The 16888-nt window shown below is 31.5% G+C and overlaps 1 protein-coding gene across 1 annotated transcript; it reads left to right on the forward strand.

The window, feature by feature from the left end:
• The first annotated feature begins 6544 nt into the window (after window positions 1–6544).
• Window positions 6545–8153, forward strand: LOC131079810 (probable disease resistance protein At4g33300). Its single transcript, XM_058017849.1, has 4 exons — window positions 6545–6677; window positions 6770–6869; window positions 6949–7160; window positions 7339–8153. Exons 1-4 carry the CDS (start codon window positions 6545–6547, stop codon window positions 8151–8153), a joined length of 1260 nt encoding a protein of 419 aa, XP_057873832.1.
• The last annotated feature ends 8735 nt before the right edge of the window (window positions 8154–16888 follow it).

A 16888-nucleotide genomic window follows, 5' to 3' on the forward strand; every position in this document is an offset into this window, starting at 1 on the left:
ATAAGGCTATTCAATTGGTTGTTCTTATTGGACTGTTGACCATTTTTTACTTGTATTTTTCTCTGTGATTAATATTTTTTTATTGCTTGTGTAAAAAAAAAAGATTATTATATTTTTGTAATTTCCTTTCTTAATCAAATAAAATAAGACTATTATATTCTTGATTACAAATATGTGAAAAGGGCATGTCTTTCAGAAATTTTGTGTGCTCATAAATTTTGTTTTATTTAAACTAACATTTGACTTGAATGGATTCATTATTATAATATTGTGAATGGACTTGATGGGAACGATATCTATTAAATCCTAGGGATTTAAATGTTAGATCATGGATCTTATATTAGATCATATGATGAAGTTTATTTATTATTGTTGTGTGAAATATGAAACATTTAATTATAGAAAGGGATATGTAAGCAAGGGCATTATGCTTAAACCCTCAAGGTATAGTTCTAGGTGCAAGATTGACTATGACATTAGGATCTTACCAAATCTAAAGTATTAAATGTTGGAGCATGAAGTTGTTGTAATAGCTATAGATGTTGATATTACAAACCAATCACATCTACATTGGATATTAAATAAATAGTGGTAGATAGGGTATTTATTACAAGCATTATTAGAGCATGGTTCAAGCACTAGACTTGCAAAACTCACTAGAATCATGATAAAGTAAAAGATCTTACACAATTATCTCACTATAGCTAAAGTTGTAAATTACTAAAAATTAACTATTCTTGAGTTTCTTATATCAAATTTTAATCTTAAAATAATGGTCAGATAGCCCTAACTAAACATACTTAAATTTGTGCAATATAAAATCAACATGTGTGAATTGTGAAGGAAAATCATATGAGGTTTGTAGTATCATACGATTATTATTCCCTATTCCATCATGTTACCAAATTTCTTGATTTGAATCTATGTAGTACTATGTTATAACTTAAACTTCATATATCAAAAATTAACATTATGGAACAAAACATTAATGCTTATGGACTTAAAACTTTAGAGAACTAAGGGATGCATGATTTTATGTATTTGATATGTTTCAAGGACCCAAAAATGATGAGTGAGTCATATTTAGTAAGCTTTTTTGTTATCTTAATACTCATTTATGCAGCCATATATTGACAAAGACCATTTGTTATGGCTATAGCTTATAGAAACTATTAATCTTAGAGAGAAAGCATACCAAGGTATGATGAGTACACTATATTAATGGAGATGCATTTTTAAGGAATTATAAATGGATAAAACCTTAGACAATAAGGCATAAGTAGGAGTTGATGAAACCAATTTACATATGTGATGGCTAATTGATTATGAATCGAGTGTAACAGATTATGCATGGTAATTAATTACATTGCAAGTATTAATCAATGAATTAATCAAAAAGTGGCATAAATGTTGACTTCCTTGTAGAAAATCTACATTGGAATTGAAAATGGATGATTGAATACAATGGAGATGTGTACTCAAGGGTTTACTTTTAGATATTTAACATTCTAATATATTCCAAAATGGTCAAATTATGGGAAAGAAACCACTTAAAAATAATGATGGCATAATCAAACTTAAGTGAACTACATTATGACACAAAAATAAGATTAAATTTTAATATAACAATCATAATTTAAGGCCCTGAGAGGTCAAACCATGACATCAATAAAACAATAATTGGTCTCGATATAATTATTAGAAAGAATAAATAAAAGATAACACTAAGACAAGATAGCTTATTGCAAGAGGGTAGGATGTCAAATCCCCACAAATTGCATAAAAACGGAGTCTTATGGGAAGAAACAAACATCCTTTAAATCATAAATGATAAATAGATTCATTTAATGTGCTAACTAGCTCTACATTGGTTGACATGAATACAAAATGAATTCATACCACACCCAGTCAAAATGATAGTAAATAAGTGAACACATAGTATTAAATCCTTTCAAGATAGGTATCATTTTGACAAATTAATATAATTGACCTATGTTTGGTAGATAGCATGAAAGAATGAATAACAATTTACAATTAGCTAATAATTAGAGAAAAAATGTTAAATGTAATAACTTTAGATGCATGGTAAGTGGTAAGAAATATTAAGGTGATATGAATAAAGTTTTATGAGCTAATGACTCCATTATTATTGATGTAAAACTAAGGTTCCAAATTCCTTAAAATAGAATTTAAGAATTATGTATGAAAAGGGTAGAGGAGAAAAAAAATTGTAAGCCCTTATTTGATTGAAAATGGTGACTTCCTTAGTCAAGAAATGGATGGTAACAAGAAAACCTTTAGAAAAATTATTTTGGTAATGAGATTTAAGTTTTCTCTTTACTACCTAAAAAATTGATAGTATAATATTTGTATAGTATCCCCTCACCATGTTTCTTGATTATAATATATGTCAATATATTTTGTGATGAGGTATGTGTTAGTTTATTTTTGTATTTTGATAATATTATATAAATAATGATGTAAGGATTAAATTTTACCAAATAGGGGCCTATTAGACGTTTATAATTAGTAGTTGATGTACACTATATTAAAATGTACTATTAATGATGATCTCAATAACACTAGAATTGTATGTTACATATTTTTATAATGGTGAGTTTCTTATTCAATGTTGTAGGGGTTGATGATCCTATGATACAATCTTTATACATGAATGCATGATCTAATGGTAGAATGAATGGAAGCTGTTGTGTTCTCATATCTTTTCTTTCAAAAGTTTCATACTACTTAATACTAAAATTTAATTATTTATTCTCAAATTAGTTATCACAAGGGTTAGATAGTTATTGAATTTGACCTATTACTAGATATGTTATAATGCAATGTTATTAGCAACAATGATTGAATCTATTTAATCTCACTTTTTATAAATAAGTAACTAGTCTGTAATGCCTATTTAGATAGGCACCCATATTAGTTTTAGTCATAGGGTCTATGATTGAGCATATAATGATAAATAAATTGACTTCTGTACTAGATTTTAAGTGTAACAAGGATGCAACAACACTAGTTATACGGTATAAGTTTCATATATTAACTTATTATTAACTGACCTTTTTGTTAATATGGTGTGATTGTGTAGAAATTATTTCTCTTATTTATGTAATATCTAGAAACTTGACTTGAAATCCTAACTTAACTTTAAATTTGAAATGGAGAATATATTAGTGGTAAAAGATCTATTGATAAATTTGTTTGTAATAAAATAAAAAAAGACATTACATCAAAATTATCTATTACATTTAGGGTTCGATAGCATTTTCATTTTTTGTTGAGAAGGTGCAAGATAACGAATCCACTTTTAGGCCAAAAAGTACAACTCTTTTTCTTGAAAATCAAATTTTCTTGTAGTTACAATAAAAAATTATCACCAATTTATTATATTATCTTTTTGGTCCAACATATTCTAACCACCTATTTCTTCTTAGCATGTGATTGCTTCATTTTCTATTCCTCACCCCCTCCTATCCCCTAACTCTTCTAAAGGCCTATTATGCAATCCAATCAATGATGACGGATTACTAAGTGTGATGCAAATCATTGATTGGAAAATTTTGCACAATTGAAACAAAAATAGTCATGCATTAAAATATGTCCATGTCCTAAAACTTAACATGAAACATATATTTCATGATACTAGATGTTAGATATTGGAAGGATTGTCCTATATAGCAAGTAAACTTAGCAATAATAGCTTTGAAAAATTGAGATTTTTTTTTTTATCAATATTAAAAAATTGAAATGTTATGAAAAAAGGCTCCTTTGTATTTTTATATGTTTGTGGAATATCTTTTTCCATCCACTAAATTAAAATATAAAAAAATCGTTTGAAAAGACAACTTCTCGAGCATGAATAGAAAATTTCACTAGCAAGCAAACCTAACGTAAATTAAAATATAAGACAATCATTTGAAAAGATAACTTCCCGAACATGAATAGAAAATCTCACTAGCAAGCTAACCTAACTAATACAACTCTTTTATTAATCGATTTTTCTAGTTCAACAAATATCCTTTCCTAATTTATTTTTCTAGTTCAACAAATATCCTTTTCTAATCACTTCTAAAATGAATGGGCTTTACCCCCTGCCTTCCACAATAAAAGTGATTTGCACAAAAAATATTGTCTAAAATGAAATGAATGTGAATAGAGTGAATTTTTTATGCATGCACCAAATTTTTAACAATTACAACTTTTTGCTCTCTCATTTAATAGCCTTTATTGGAGTCATTATAACTACCTTTATGCTTGTTAATAGTAATGTATCATTCCTCAATTTTTATGTACAAAATCCAACAAACACAACAAACTAATGAGATCTTTCTCCAAACTTACTTATTCAAATACGTGTCAACTCTTCACAAACCCTCAAGAGCCCTCACAAGGCTAATAGGTGCTCAATAGGATTCAACACCCCAAAAGTGTAGTCATGCCTTCCAACCCTTGTACAACCATTGTAATTGATTAGATTGGGTTCAACAAACCTTTTCAAGGGTAATATGAGTCTCTCCAACCCCTAGATCACACCAAACCCTTAAACCCTACTCACACAAGGCCAACTCCTTTAGGACTCTGACTTGTCCATAAGCATAACTCGCAATGAAAAACATATATTCACCAACCCAAGGGACTTCAAGAACCCCTTTAAGAGACTCTTCAACATAGGCAAATCACTATATCCTTCACCCTCCCATCCACCCTAAAGACCATAAAGAAAACTTGCTGCTATATAACTGGTTCACTATGGCAGCCACAAATTTGTTTAGGACAGTCATAATAATTTGGGTCAACTCCTCTCACCAAGGCTTCCTATCACCTTCTAAGGTTACTAAGGACCCCCACACACCTTTTCCCAAGTGTCCTCCACTCACCAAACCCTTTATTTATATCATATTCATAAAATCATAGGTTACTAGTTCATTAAGACAACAATATACCCAATTTTAGGACAGCCATAAAAATGATGAGATTTTTGACCAATCAAGGGCCTCAAAGACTTGATAAGGGTATGTGCCCTCACACCTCTCTAAAACTTTAGCCAACCTCTTGGATTCCAAATTTTCATACACACCACCCTTACACCATTAAATTCGTTGTCTTTTCTGGCCGAGACTTAGAAAATCAAAACTTTGCACCATTTTTGCATGTGCTAAGACTCAGAAAATCAGAACTTTGCACCATTTTTGCACGTTCTAACTTCATTATGGGGCCCTACAAGCATCAAAACATGAAAAAGAATAACAAAATGCAAATCCTAACCCATTTTGGACTTCCTTTATGGATGAGAAGTAAGGTTTTTACATTTTATTAAGCCACTGTGAACCCTAGGGCGGGGTTTGGTAGTTTTTACAAAAAATAATGTATCTCCTTCAAAACGTGGTCAAATCAAATGAAACAAAAACAAAATTTTAGGGGATTCACTCCTCTTTCATGAACAAAAGGTTTTCAATGCCAAGAGATACTTTTTCATAGATAAATCTACAGAAGATCAGACTGTTATGCCTGAAAATCATAGAGAATTTGCAAGGAACTCAAAATTCTTTATTGATTTTCTCTTCCAGTACATTCATATCAACTCTAATCCCTCCTTGGTCGAGGGAAGAGCCTTTTAAAGATTTTCAAACCTTCCCCAACGGTTACAACTGAAATTTGAGTTGGTATTAACAACTAACACCTAATCATGGTCAATGTGTGCAAAATTGCTTTTGACAACTTTTGCCATCGTTGACAATTTTTTTACACAACTTGATTCATTGTCCAAAATAGGACCTCTATGACCTCAAACCATTATGAATACATTCAAATAGGTCCAACTAACCTTTATACATGATTAAATACCCCATTTGATGCCTTGACACACTTTCACTCAATAATGACAACTTTGACAATATTGAGACAACACACCTACAACCTGAACTCAATCACTACAAATTCACCTTCAAGGACCTTATTACATGAATGGTCATTCATGACCTTATTACATCTTGACATGACATGAAATTTGAAATAACTCGGCATGACCAAAAAAGAAGCATATGACCACCTAGGTGCTCCTGCACCAATTTTTAACCTAAAAAAATTTACTCACTAATTTAAAAATTCATTTGATCTTATAAATAATTTAAGACAACAATGTAATATCTTGAAGGTACTATAATTTGACAATTTTATTAGAAACAAATTAAAGATCAAACCATTTAGAAAGTTGACTCAGTCTTGATAACTTGGAACACACGCAACCCTGTTTCTATGCATGTACCAGAAAACATATTTTTTGTCCCTTCAAAAAGGGACTGCGCGAAAAGTCAAACTGTTTGAATGGATAAATTAAACGAGTAAAAGTCTACGCTTATCGGTGCGCATAACACGCTGATTTTATTGCCTATTTCTTATATAAAGAAGACACTTCTATTTGCCTCCCAAAGAGAAGAAATCACAGATAAGAAACACAAGGAACTAGAGAATACGCAGAGCTAAGCTTCAAATTGTCAAAGAAATTGATCGTTTGCAAATAATTTAACAAATGGTTTCGACGATTGCGAGCTCTACGCTTGGGGAATCACACAAGGCGTGGAGAAGAGCAATGAACAAGATTTCTACAAGAAAATATAAATCAGATTACAACAGAAAAGGGCTGTTTAGATTGCCGCAGATCAGTATTGACTTCTTAAATGATGTAGCCAAGAATGTTTCTTAGACTTGGGATTATTTCCAGCGAACAGGAAAATTTGTGTTGATGCACTTTTAGACATTTGGGTATATGTTCGAAAGCTACAAAGACATGATGCTTTTGCCACCTTATCAGAACTTGCAAGAAGAAATTTGCTAAATTTAACAAACAATGCAAGGTAGGCCTTTACATTTGCCTATTGAAATTATTTTAATCATATTTTTCAACATTGAGCTGACATGCTTTACCTTTAACAGAGGAAATACAGCAATCCAATATGGAAATGCTTCAGAGCTATACTTTTCCCAGCTTGACGTAATGCGAGATGTGGCCATGTATTTGAGACACCAAGACAATGTACTCCACCACAAGAGGCTGGTCATAGAAAGACAAAACAGTGGTTTGCTGGGGAAATGCGACTTGCTTAATGACAGCGCAATTGATACTCAAATTCTGTCCATTGTTACCGGTGAGTAATATTTCTTTGGAATATTAACCATTATTTTTAATGTTCATTTTTCACTTACATATTTCCATTCCTGTAATCAACTTCAATATGATGAGGATGAGAATTTAGCATATGTAACTACTAGTCATAATTACTGCACAATTTCTAACTAGATTTACTTGGTAATTAATACATGCAGGCCCTATGGAGGAAAATCACTGGTACGATATGACTTTCCCGGAAACAGAGGTTCTTCTGTTATTTTTTACTTCGACAGAATACGTTCTTCCTCCATTTCTGAAATCGATGAAAAAACTAAAATTTCTGATGATATCCAATTGCGGTACAAAGAAGGCAACGGTGAAAGGTCTAGATGTCTTATCTTCACTCAATCAACTAAAGAGCGTCCGCTTTGAGAGGTTGTTTTCACCCCTTGGTGTAAAAGAGAACATTGAAGCACTGCAGAACATAGAGAAGTTATCAATGAGTTTATGTGAAGGATTTGGAAATATATCCACACTCACCAAGCTACAAGATTTTAACCTTGACCACTTCAGTGGATTGGAGGAGTTACCCCTCGGTATCTGCAATATGCCCTCCATTCTGTCCTTGTCTATTACCAATTACCATCTGCTTCAGATGTTACCAGATGATATAGGAAATATGAGCTCTCTCAGAATGCTAAGGTTATCGGTATTACCATGCTTGAAAGAGCTTCCTCGATCAATTGGAAAACTTGAACAGTTGGAATATTTAGACATTTCAGCATGCGAAGGCTTGAAAGAACTTCCAAAGGAAATAGGAAAACTCAAGAAATTGAAGGAATTTGATATGAGAGAGTGTTCCCGTTTGAAGGCGTTACCTACAACAGTTTGTGACCTAAGTTCCCTGAAGCTTGTTATCTGCGATGAGAAGATTGGCAAGCAGTGGTTGCGGGCCAGGAATATTTCTATTCCGGAGCTGCGAGTTGAAATTGTTGAGGCACATTTTAGTTTGGATTGGCTTGATGAGTGACATTATTATGAATGTCTACTGTTTTTTTTTTAATGAATAAGTGATTGTAAATGGGTATCTAATAAGACTTTGTGTCATAACGATTGTAAATGGGTATCTAATAAGGCTTTGAACCAGAACCCATTCTATTTATTAGATTATGGAAGATATTCAAATTTAATTAGCGTAATTTATTTACTAGAGATGTTAGAATAAATAAATTATTTATTGCAAAAAATAAGCTGACATAACTGCTTGCAACTGCATTATGTCATTTACCGCCACTTTTCATTAATGAATAATAAATTCTACACCAACTTCTAAATGGAATCTTGTATATTTTTCTATAAATTGAATATGATATGGAAATATCTATGTACTACATTTGTAGTTTACTTTATCTTTGTGTTATGTTTTTTCAATTTTCTTCTCTCTCATCTTGAAGTACAAGATCCAAACATCTTGAGATCCTTGTAAAGAATCTAATAAATTTTCATGTTTTCTGATGATAACCAACACAAGGTTACTTTAATTTTCATCTTATTACTATGATCATTTTTTATTTTATTTGAGTGTTGTAATCATTCTTTACAAAATTGTATGTACAATTTCAATGTATTTTATTTCCCAAGGCTTTTCTTTGTTTTGTATAAAATCAAAATGTGGTTGAATCGAAAAATGTTAAAAGGTAGAGATGGTTGGTTGTGTTGCACTCTACTAGGGTTTGTGTCTTTCTTGTAGTTCTTGGCATCCCTTATGCCACTTTGCACTCTTGATCCAATAAACTCTTTATTGTCTTATATTTATTGTATTCCTTTTTAGTCTATTCTTTCTATGGCCTTAAATAACTTCAACCCAACAATTCATGTTAATGTTGATGATTTGGTGTTATGTAAAATGGAAACTTGAAGCAAGCATCCCAAAAAAATTCATGAAGGTATTTCACAAGATACACATTTTCTATCTCCTACAAATGTGGTTTTACCCTTTTTCAAATTTTATAGTTCTTGTTGATGATTAGAGAATTTCAGTCTCATATGGCATTTGGTATGGAGAACTTCCCCTAAAAGTATGCATGAGAATGGGTCAATAAGCACTAGGCCCTACATGGGGTTTGAGTTGATGCTATTCAAAAACTCAATAAGGGCATGTTTCTGTTAGTTTCTATAAGGTCAACAGTGCTAAGAATATCCTCAAGTATAACCCTTGGTATATTCACTAATCCTTGTTGATCTTTCAATTTTGGACCAAAGACTTCATGATCTTATATGAAAAGAAACCCATGTGCCAATTTAACTTGAATATTCAAGTTTGCCCCTTCTATTCTAGAACTTCATTCATTTCATTACTTTTTTCTCTAAGTAAGTTATTTGTCTAGAGCTTGATATGTCTCACTAGGATCATTTGTAAAAATATATTTGTTGAGATTAATTTATCTAAGGATTTGAAATAGTTGGTTGATATTCAAGTTACTAACCTTCATCACATCCAATTGGTTCCTTACATTAATCTAGCCAACAATTATTTTTTACATACTAAATATAAAATTAAGGATTTCCCTTTAGCAAGTCACTAGCTTAAATCACCTCCTCGATTCGCTAAAGTTCTTTGATCTATAAAGGCTACTACCTCAAAGTATAAGGAAAGGTGAACTATGGTGTCATAGTGTAAAGAGGAAATTTCCAACACTAGTGGGGTGCAAGACAAACCATATCCTACTTTATATATTCTATTGTCAATGTGAATTCAACACTTTTCTCACACCCTTCTATAAAGGGGAAAGCATTTGTGCCAACCTCAAGTGGGTCCTCCTTTAAACGAAGGTTTTCTTGGATGTCACAACTAGTGTGAATTTTATCTTCACAACTATAATTTTTCATTCTTTCTCTCATCAAAGTATTTGTAATAGTATTGTATCCCTCTTGAGTAGTTGTAGGAGGGAGAATATATTACTAAGAAATAGATGACTTCATCACCCAACATTCAATTTGGTTCTTTCTCCCCAAGCCCTATGTTAAAGTATTATTCCACTTTCCAAGAGTCAAATAACAAGGATATCCTGAACTCCTTCCCATTATCTTTTATCCTAGAATGTTTGATGTCTCACTAACCTCTCCAAAATAAATATGTGGGAAACTCATAAGAAGAAGTCACCTCTAGATGTGGCATATTTACATGTAGTGAGTATTTATGGTTTCAAGTTTTTTTTGTATTGCATACATTATATGGCTTACTAGTACTATGTTTTGTAGAAATCACAACTTTGAAAGTGGAAGGGTTGTCACCTTTCTGTCTCCTAGGTGGCTTCCACATATTGTTGACCATAATTTTGACTCCACAAACTCTGTAGTCTAGATTCTTTTAAATTTCAATAAACTTTCTTAATCTTCCAATGATGTTCTTGAGTGATCTCTTTTATATAAAAAGCTTGTTTACTCAATGTCTACTACCACTTGGGTTACATGTAGGGATTTAAATATTTTTGAATTAGCATATGATAAATATGAGAAGTTATCCTTATGTCATAAAGATAGCAACTAGAAGGTGTAATATCACATGCAAAAAAAAAAAAGTCTCCTTAATCCCATCTTGGGTTGCTACAACACAATCTTTTTGGCATATATGGTGTAACTTCTATGTTATCTTTGATAGGGTCTTTAAATGTCACAATAATTTTATGATTTTTACAAAATATTTATTCTCCTTTTCTAGTTGTTTTTTATTAAGGCAAAAATAGGTTTTGAAGGGACCTGAAACCCTTTACAATAAGATTTTGAATAGACCTGTAATCCTCAACCAGAAAATTATCCTAACAAAAGGAACATGAAAGAACCAAACAACCATGGGTAATTATGACACCCATAGCTAGATATGTGGTTTTAAAAAATAGACTGTCACAACCTAAAACAAAAGCCACAAAAGGAGCTACAAAAGGAACAACCAACAACCAGCCTAAAACTAACCCTCAACCAAGAACCATCAAGATTTACATTTAGAGATACACTTCTTTTTTATTTGTTATTCCCTCCTAGTGGTGTCATTATCAAATGTAATATTATTAAACCACTTTCTCATTTAGTTCAGAGTTCAATAGAAAATTAGTCCTCATCAAAGTTGTAAAAATTAATTCTTCTCAAATACTTATTTATTAAGTCAGTAGCCTTCATGGATAATATTAGGAGGATCCATAATCTTGTAAGTTGAACCTTGTCCCACTCAACCAACTTATCTAGACTTCTTGTAAAAATAGAACTATCTAATCTATACCCTAGTTCCTCCATATTTATGGTCACTAGTTAGCAACTTTTCAATTATGTGCATATGAGGCCACTATCTTATATATCAACAAGTTCATGGTGGAACATGAACTTAATCCATTTTCTCCTACTTTATATATTAGTATGGTCAAGCTAAGAGACCAAAAATAAATTATAGATAATCATTCGAACATAGAAACTCAAAGTAAATCCAAACTCCACTATCTGCAAGGACAAATAGAGCTTCCAAATATTTCCATGTCCTTGTAGTGCACTATACCTCTCATGGAATTAAATACAACAAGGATGATAAATATATTCTCATAAAAAAATACTGGACATGAACTATAAGCCTTTGGAAAGCACCATGAGTAAGTTTTTATAGCTCAAAAATGCATTCTTCAATGGAATTTTTCTATTAAAAAAAACCTCCAAGTTGTTCCTTGTTGCATTTCCTAATCACAAAATATCAAGTTCATAACTAAGATTAGATATTTAGAGGAAATATCTAATTAGAGTCCCATTAATCTACTAAGTGTGTGATACAAAATAATCACTGAAATATTTGACATTTAAGGTGCATCATGTCATTTCCTAGATTATGTGGACAAAGCGAACTCATTTCATAAAATTCAAATACATTGTAGATAATATCATTGTGATCTAGGAAGGTTTTAAATGGGCTTTGTGCTCTAAAAAAATTTTTGCATTCCTAAAATTAATTTTTTGAATTTCCCTTCAATCTAGCAACACTTCAAGATTTGTGATTCAACCCCATTTTATCCAATCTATCGGTATTCTCTTTGTCGATGCCTCTATCTAGATCACCATTAATTACCACCAATATGATACCTCTAAATTATACTTCTATTCACTAGGGTTTCCCTTTTTCCCCATCTCTATATGTTTTTAATGTAATTGGTTTTCACCATCTTTTGGTTCACTTTGTATTTTGCAAGATTACTAATTTAGTGTTGTTTTGTCTAATTCATCAACTAATCTTGTTAATAATAATTTTGTAGATAAATAATTGCTCACATTAATTGAAGGATAAAAATGTATCAAACAAGCTTTCAAATTCTTGGCTACTCTCTATGAACCCTACAACTTGGTCAATTCATGGCATAAGAACTAGTGTTACTAGCTAACCTTTCTCCTTGCACTCCCTTCACTGAATACCTTCAATAGGAATTAGATTAATTATGGATAAATATTTATAATCCTATGAATTACCTTTTCTCTCAAGGCTTCATATGTGTCCTTATGGCCTAAGTAGTTATTTCCAAAACTGAGAAAAAAGCTTGCATATTGTATCACAAAGCCCCTTTCTCTAGAAAGGAAATCTTAAGTTTTATCTAATATTCTCGTGTTATTAGGAAAAGGTGAAATTAACCTTGCAAAATGATATGGCATTCATGTGTCTCCATGTTCCTTGGTAAGAATTTCCTAGGACATTAGAGAAAAATATTTAATATTTTTTATTTTATGACAACTTGTAATTGCATTTGCATGAGTTGAAATGTTGTAACAATAGTAAAGATGTCAAAATAAATACATTTATCTCTTTTAGGCATCCAATTTGGGATATAAAGAGTAATCTTTTGGGTTCCCAGTATTGGAAGGTAAAAGATTGTTTGTTGGGTGATCCAAAGAGTCATCTAGTAGTTATAAAGCATTTACGAAGCTAAAGATTTAAGTAGGTATGAGTTAGAAGCCCATATTGGAGCCATTTGAAGGAAATAAATATTTTATAATTAATAATTGATACCCACATTCCTATGAATGAGTTTTTTAAAATTGTTTTTCACTCTTGTTTTAGGTTGCCACTATGGTTTTCCTTCCCTAGATTTTCTATAAGTTGGAGCAATGGCATAGAAATTTTATATGAGTTATTATGTAGGTATATAGATGTTGTTGTTTTTGGTTGGAGAAGTGACGTAAATTTCATTGTTGTATAATTCTCTCTTTTGTAGAATAAAAGTATACTTTTCATCTTTCTTTCATGGAGTTTTTCTTGAAATGATTTATCTATGTAAATATATTGCCTCATTTGGTTGAATTTTGTTGTTACATATTTATTTCATAATTTTTAATCTAATTTTTATATTTGCAATTACATAAAGAAGCATTTCAAGATTTCTTTTTCAACATTTGGTATCAGAGCTAATGGTTTTGTATTTTATTAAAGTAAATAGGGAAGGGCCTCAAATCATTATAGATCAAACCAAGAGGCTTGGAGCACAAGCCTATAAACAAAACATTGAAACAAGAAGAAATGGACAACCAACAAAGAAATTAAAAAATTAATTGTTTCGAAAATAACTATGAATAGAGGGATAGTTACAAACCAATGGATAGACAAAAAAGACACACTTATAGAAAATTGAGTTAAAACCCAAAAGTGTATCCAATGGAACAACATGAGTGTTCTAAATAGTAACATACTCGTACTTCTTGTGGCAAAAAATGGTCCATGAGGAAGCATCTTTTTTAAGAGAAGCTAGTGGAGCAAAGCTAGAGAAGCCATCTGATGTAGTAGATGAGTCACCAAGAAAAGCCACCAAGCTTGGAGAAGGCACCTAATAGCTCGGATAAATAAAATCATGAGCCAAAAAAGGGATAAGGCTATATCTAGATAGACCAGCCAATTTAACCACCACAAGGGGAGCATGATCAGGGGCCTTGGTAATCCAGACAAAAAAACCCACAAGAGAAGGAGGCATTAAATCCCTAAAGGAATCAATCTCAAAATAAAAAATTGTAAGGAAAATTGATAGATGAACATTGTTAGAATCCTTCCACTAGGGTGGAGAAGAGTGTGGACAAGAACCATACGGGAAAGAAGAGGCTAAATGCTCCATAAAAATAAACATCTACACCGAAAAGGAATCCCCTCATAGTCTATAATTTGTTTCCATAGTAACTCACCCACTTTCAAGGATATCTCAACATGAATTGGTTTGAAACATCCAAATCCACCAAAATCCTAGCATAGGAGGTATGGGAGAAGAAACTAGTCTTAGGGGACCTACTTTGAGAAACTTTCCCAAAGAATTACCAATAGCTTCATAGGTAGATTTTTACTAGAAGTGGATGGGGAGGTAAGGCAACCCATGTCGAAGAGAAAACAATAGATTCAACTAGGGGGTTAAAAGAGGGAATTCAAGGATGTAAGGGCATGGTACCCCCATTTCTAGATACCCATGGATAAAATAGCATCCCAATCCTTAGTATACTTGAAAAAAATATTAAAGAAGTGATGAGAATAAGGTAAAATCTCAACGAGACCATTGGGTTCCAATGCCCCAAAATCCAATAATAAAAATATAAAAGAAAGGCCATAAGTAGTTAAGCCTACAAATGAGACCCTTCCTTTCAAAGTAAGAAATTTTCTAGCACCTCCTATCCAAGTACGAACTTTGGAAGAAAGAGGCATAGGAGGGGCATTGTAGAGTCATAATAGAAGAGAAATTTGAGGGTTTGCATACAAATTATATAAAATAATTCTTGAGAGAGGATTTCACTAGGGCCTTGAGAGTAGCTAAAGCACCAATAGCAACTAGTAAAAAATTTTATAGAGTGGATAGCATAAGTAGTGTTGGAGATGCCAACCACCAAGTTGTAACTTATAGATCCATTAACCTCCATGGTTGTGGGCAAGCTATGAGAATATAAAATTGGAGATTTTAGGTTATGGGATGAAATTTTTTTCATCTAATGCTTTTCCTGAGAGGGGGACACCTTTCTCTTCAAGTGTTGAAGGTTTTTCACTATAGTGGGAGCTGTTATTGTCTATTAGTTTGAAATTTTGAAAAGAAAAGGTAGAAGACCAAGGATTTCACTTCCCATACAAATATTTAAAAATTTAATGGAATGGGATATAAGATGTGTCACCATTGGAAATGGTATCAATATTTTCATATCCACTTTTAGTCTACTTTGAAAAGATTGAAGCAGCACTTGTACAAAGATTGGTTTTGGTTCATCTGATTTTTTAAGAATTTTGTTGTGGTAGGTTTCTTAAATTTCATGCAAACTCTACCATTTTCTTATTGGTATATGGATATTAGGACACAACTTGTGTAGAATCTTGAGTTAATCCACTTGTCATGCTCTCAAACGAGTTTTATAGTTTTGAATTTGCATGTGATTGGATCATTTTTTGTGATGGTTAGTTCATTCTTAAACATTTTTGTCATCAATTAAATAAAGGTGCACATCTTAGAAAGGTTGTCTCCTTCTTAGAAAAACAAATATCAAAGAGTTGAAATACTGTCACGGATCCATTTTTAGCTTATTGTGAATAGGTTGAAGCAAAACATGTATAAATATTAATTTTTCTTCATCTATTTTTAAATAAAATAATGTTGGTGTAGGGTTTCTTAAATGTCCTACAAGATCTATTATTTTCACATTAGCACTATGATAGAAGGCACAATTTGTGCAAAATCTTGAGGTAATTCACTTGCCATGGTCTCATTGAGTTTTATTTTTTCAAATTTTTATAAGGCTGCACCAAAATATTAGCATTTAGAATTGGATTATAACTTGTTGTACCATTGTTGTTTGTGCTTGAATAAAGTAATTCATGTACATAGTTCCTCATCAAATACTATTTTGTATCTTTTTTTGCCTTTAAAAAATTATAAGTAGTTACACTGTATTTTAAACCTCCTAATGTGCTAATATAATCATATGACCTTTCCATTCACAAATCGTCAAATTGGCAAATTGATAATATAAATAATCAAATTGCTTGTGTTTATAGGGGGAAAGAACGAGTGGAACCCAACAAATAAAAGATACTAAAATTTCATAAAAATATTTGAGAAAGTACTATTATTATTTCATGCCAAATATCATGCATGGAAGAAAAAGAAAACATAAGATATGAATAAATAATTTTTTTAATGTCCTTAATTTCTCTTAAATTGAAGTTGAGTATCAAAATTTGAATAAAATACTATTACAACCTAAGTCTTAAGAGTACAAAATAAAATCTTAAACTAAAATTAACCTCTATGGCTCCTAAACTATAGAAGCCTAGATATATTTGTATTCTCCTACATGCAATAGACATCATGATCATCAAAGCCTCATTCAAGATTCTAACAAATATTTATCATAACATGATGGATTCTCATTGACTCAGATTCATTCTAATAATCATTGAAAAATCCCAAATGGAATGTAAAAAGATTGAAAATCAACAATACTAGAGGCATATACCCTAATGTGTGGATCACCTATTCAACTATTCATATTTCGCATTTGTTCTAAATGACTAAAAATAATTTGTAGAGAAAGAAGTTGAAATATAAATTTAAAATTGTAAACAAGAATTTATAATGAAGAAACTAAAGTGTTTTGAAAAAACTACTAAAAATACATATTTTATTTATAGTTTGTTAAACAACCTATCATATTTTTGGAAGTTGCCAACAAGTGCAAACCAACACAACCTAAATCCTAGGTAGCAATTAACCATACATTTTTCCT

This window comes from Cryptomeria japonica, chromosome 4, assembly GCF_030272615.1.
Source record: "Cryptomeria japonica chromosome 4, Sugi_1.0, whole genome shotgun sequence".
Lineage (NCBI taxonomy): Eukaryota > Viridiplantae > Streptophyta > Pinopsida > Cupressales > Cupressaceae > Cryptomeria > Cryptomeria japonica.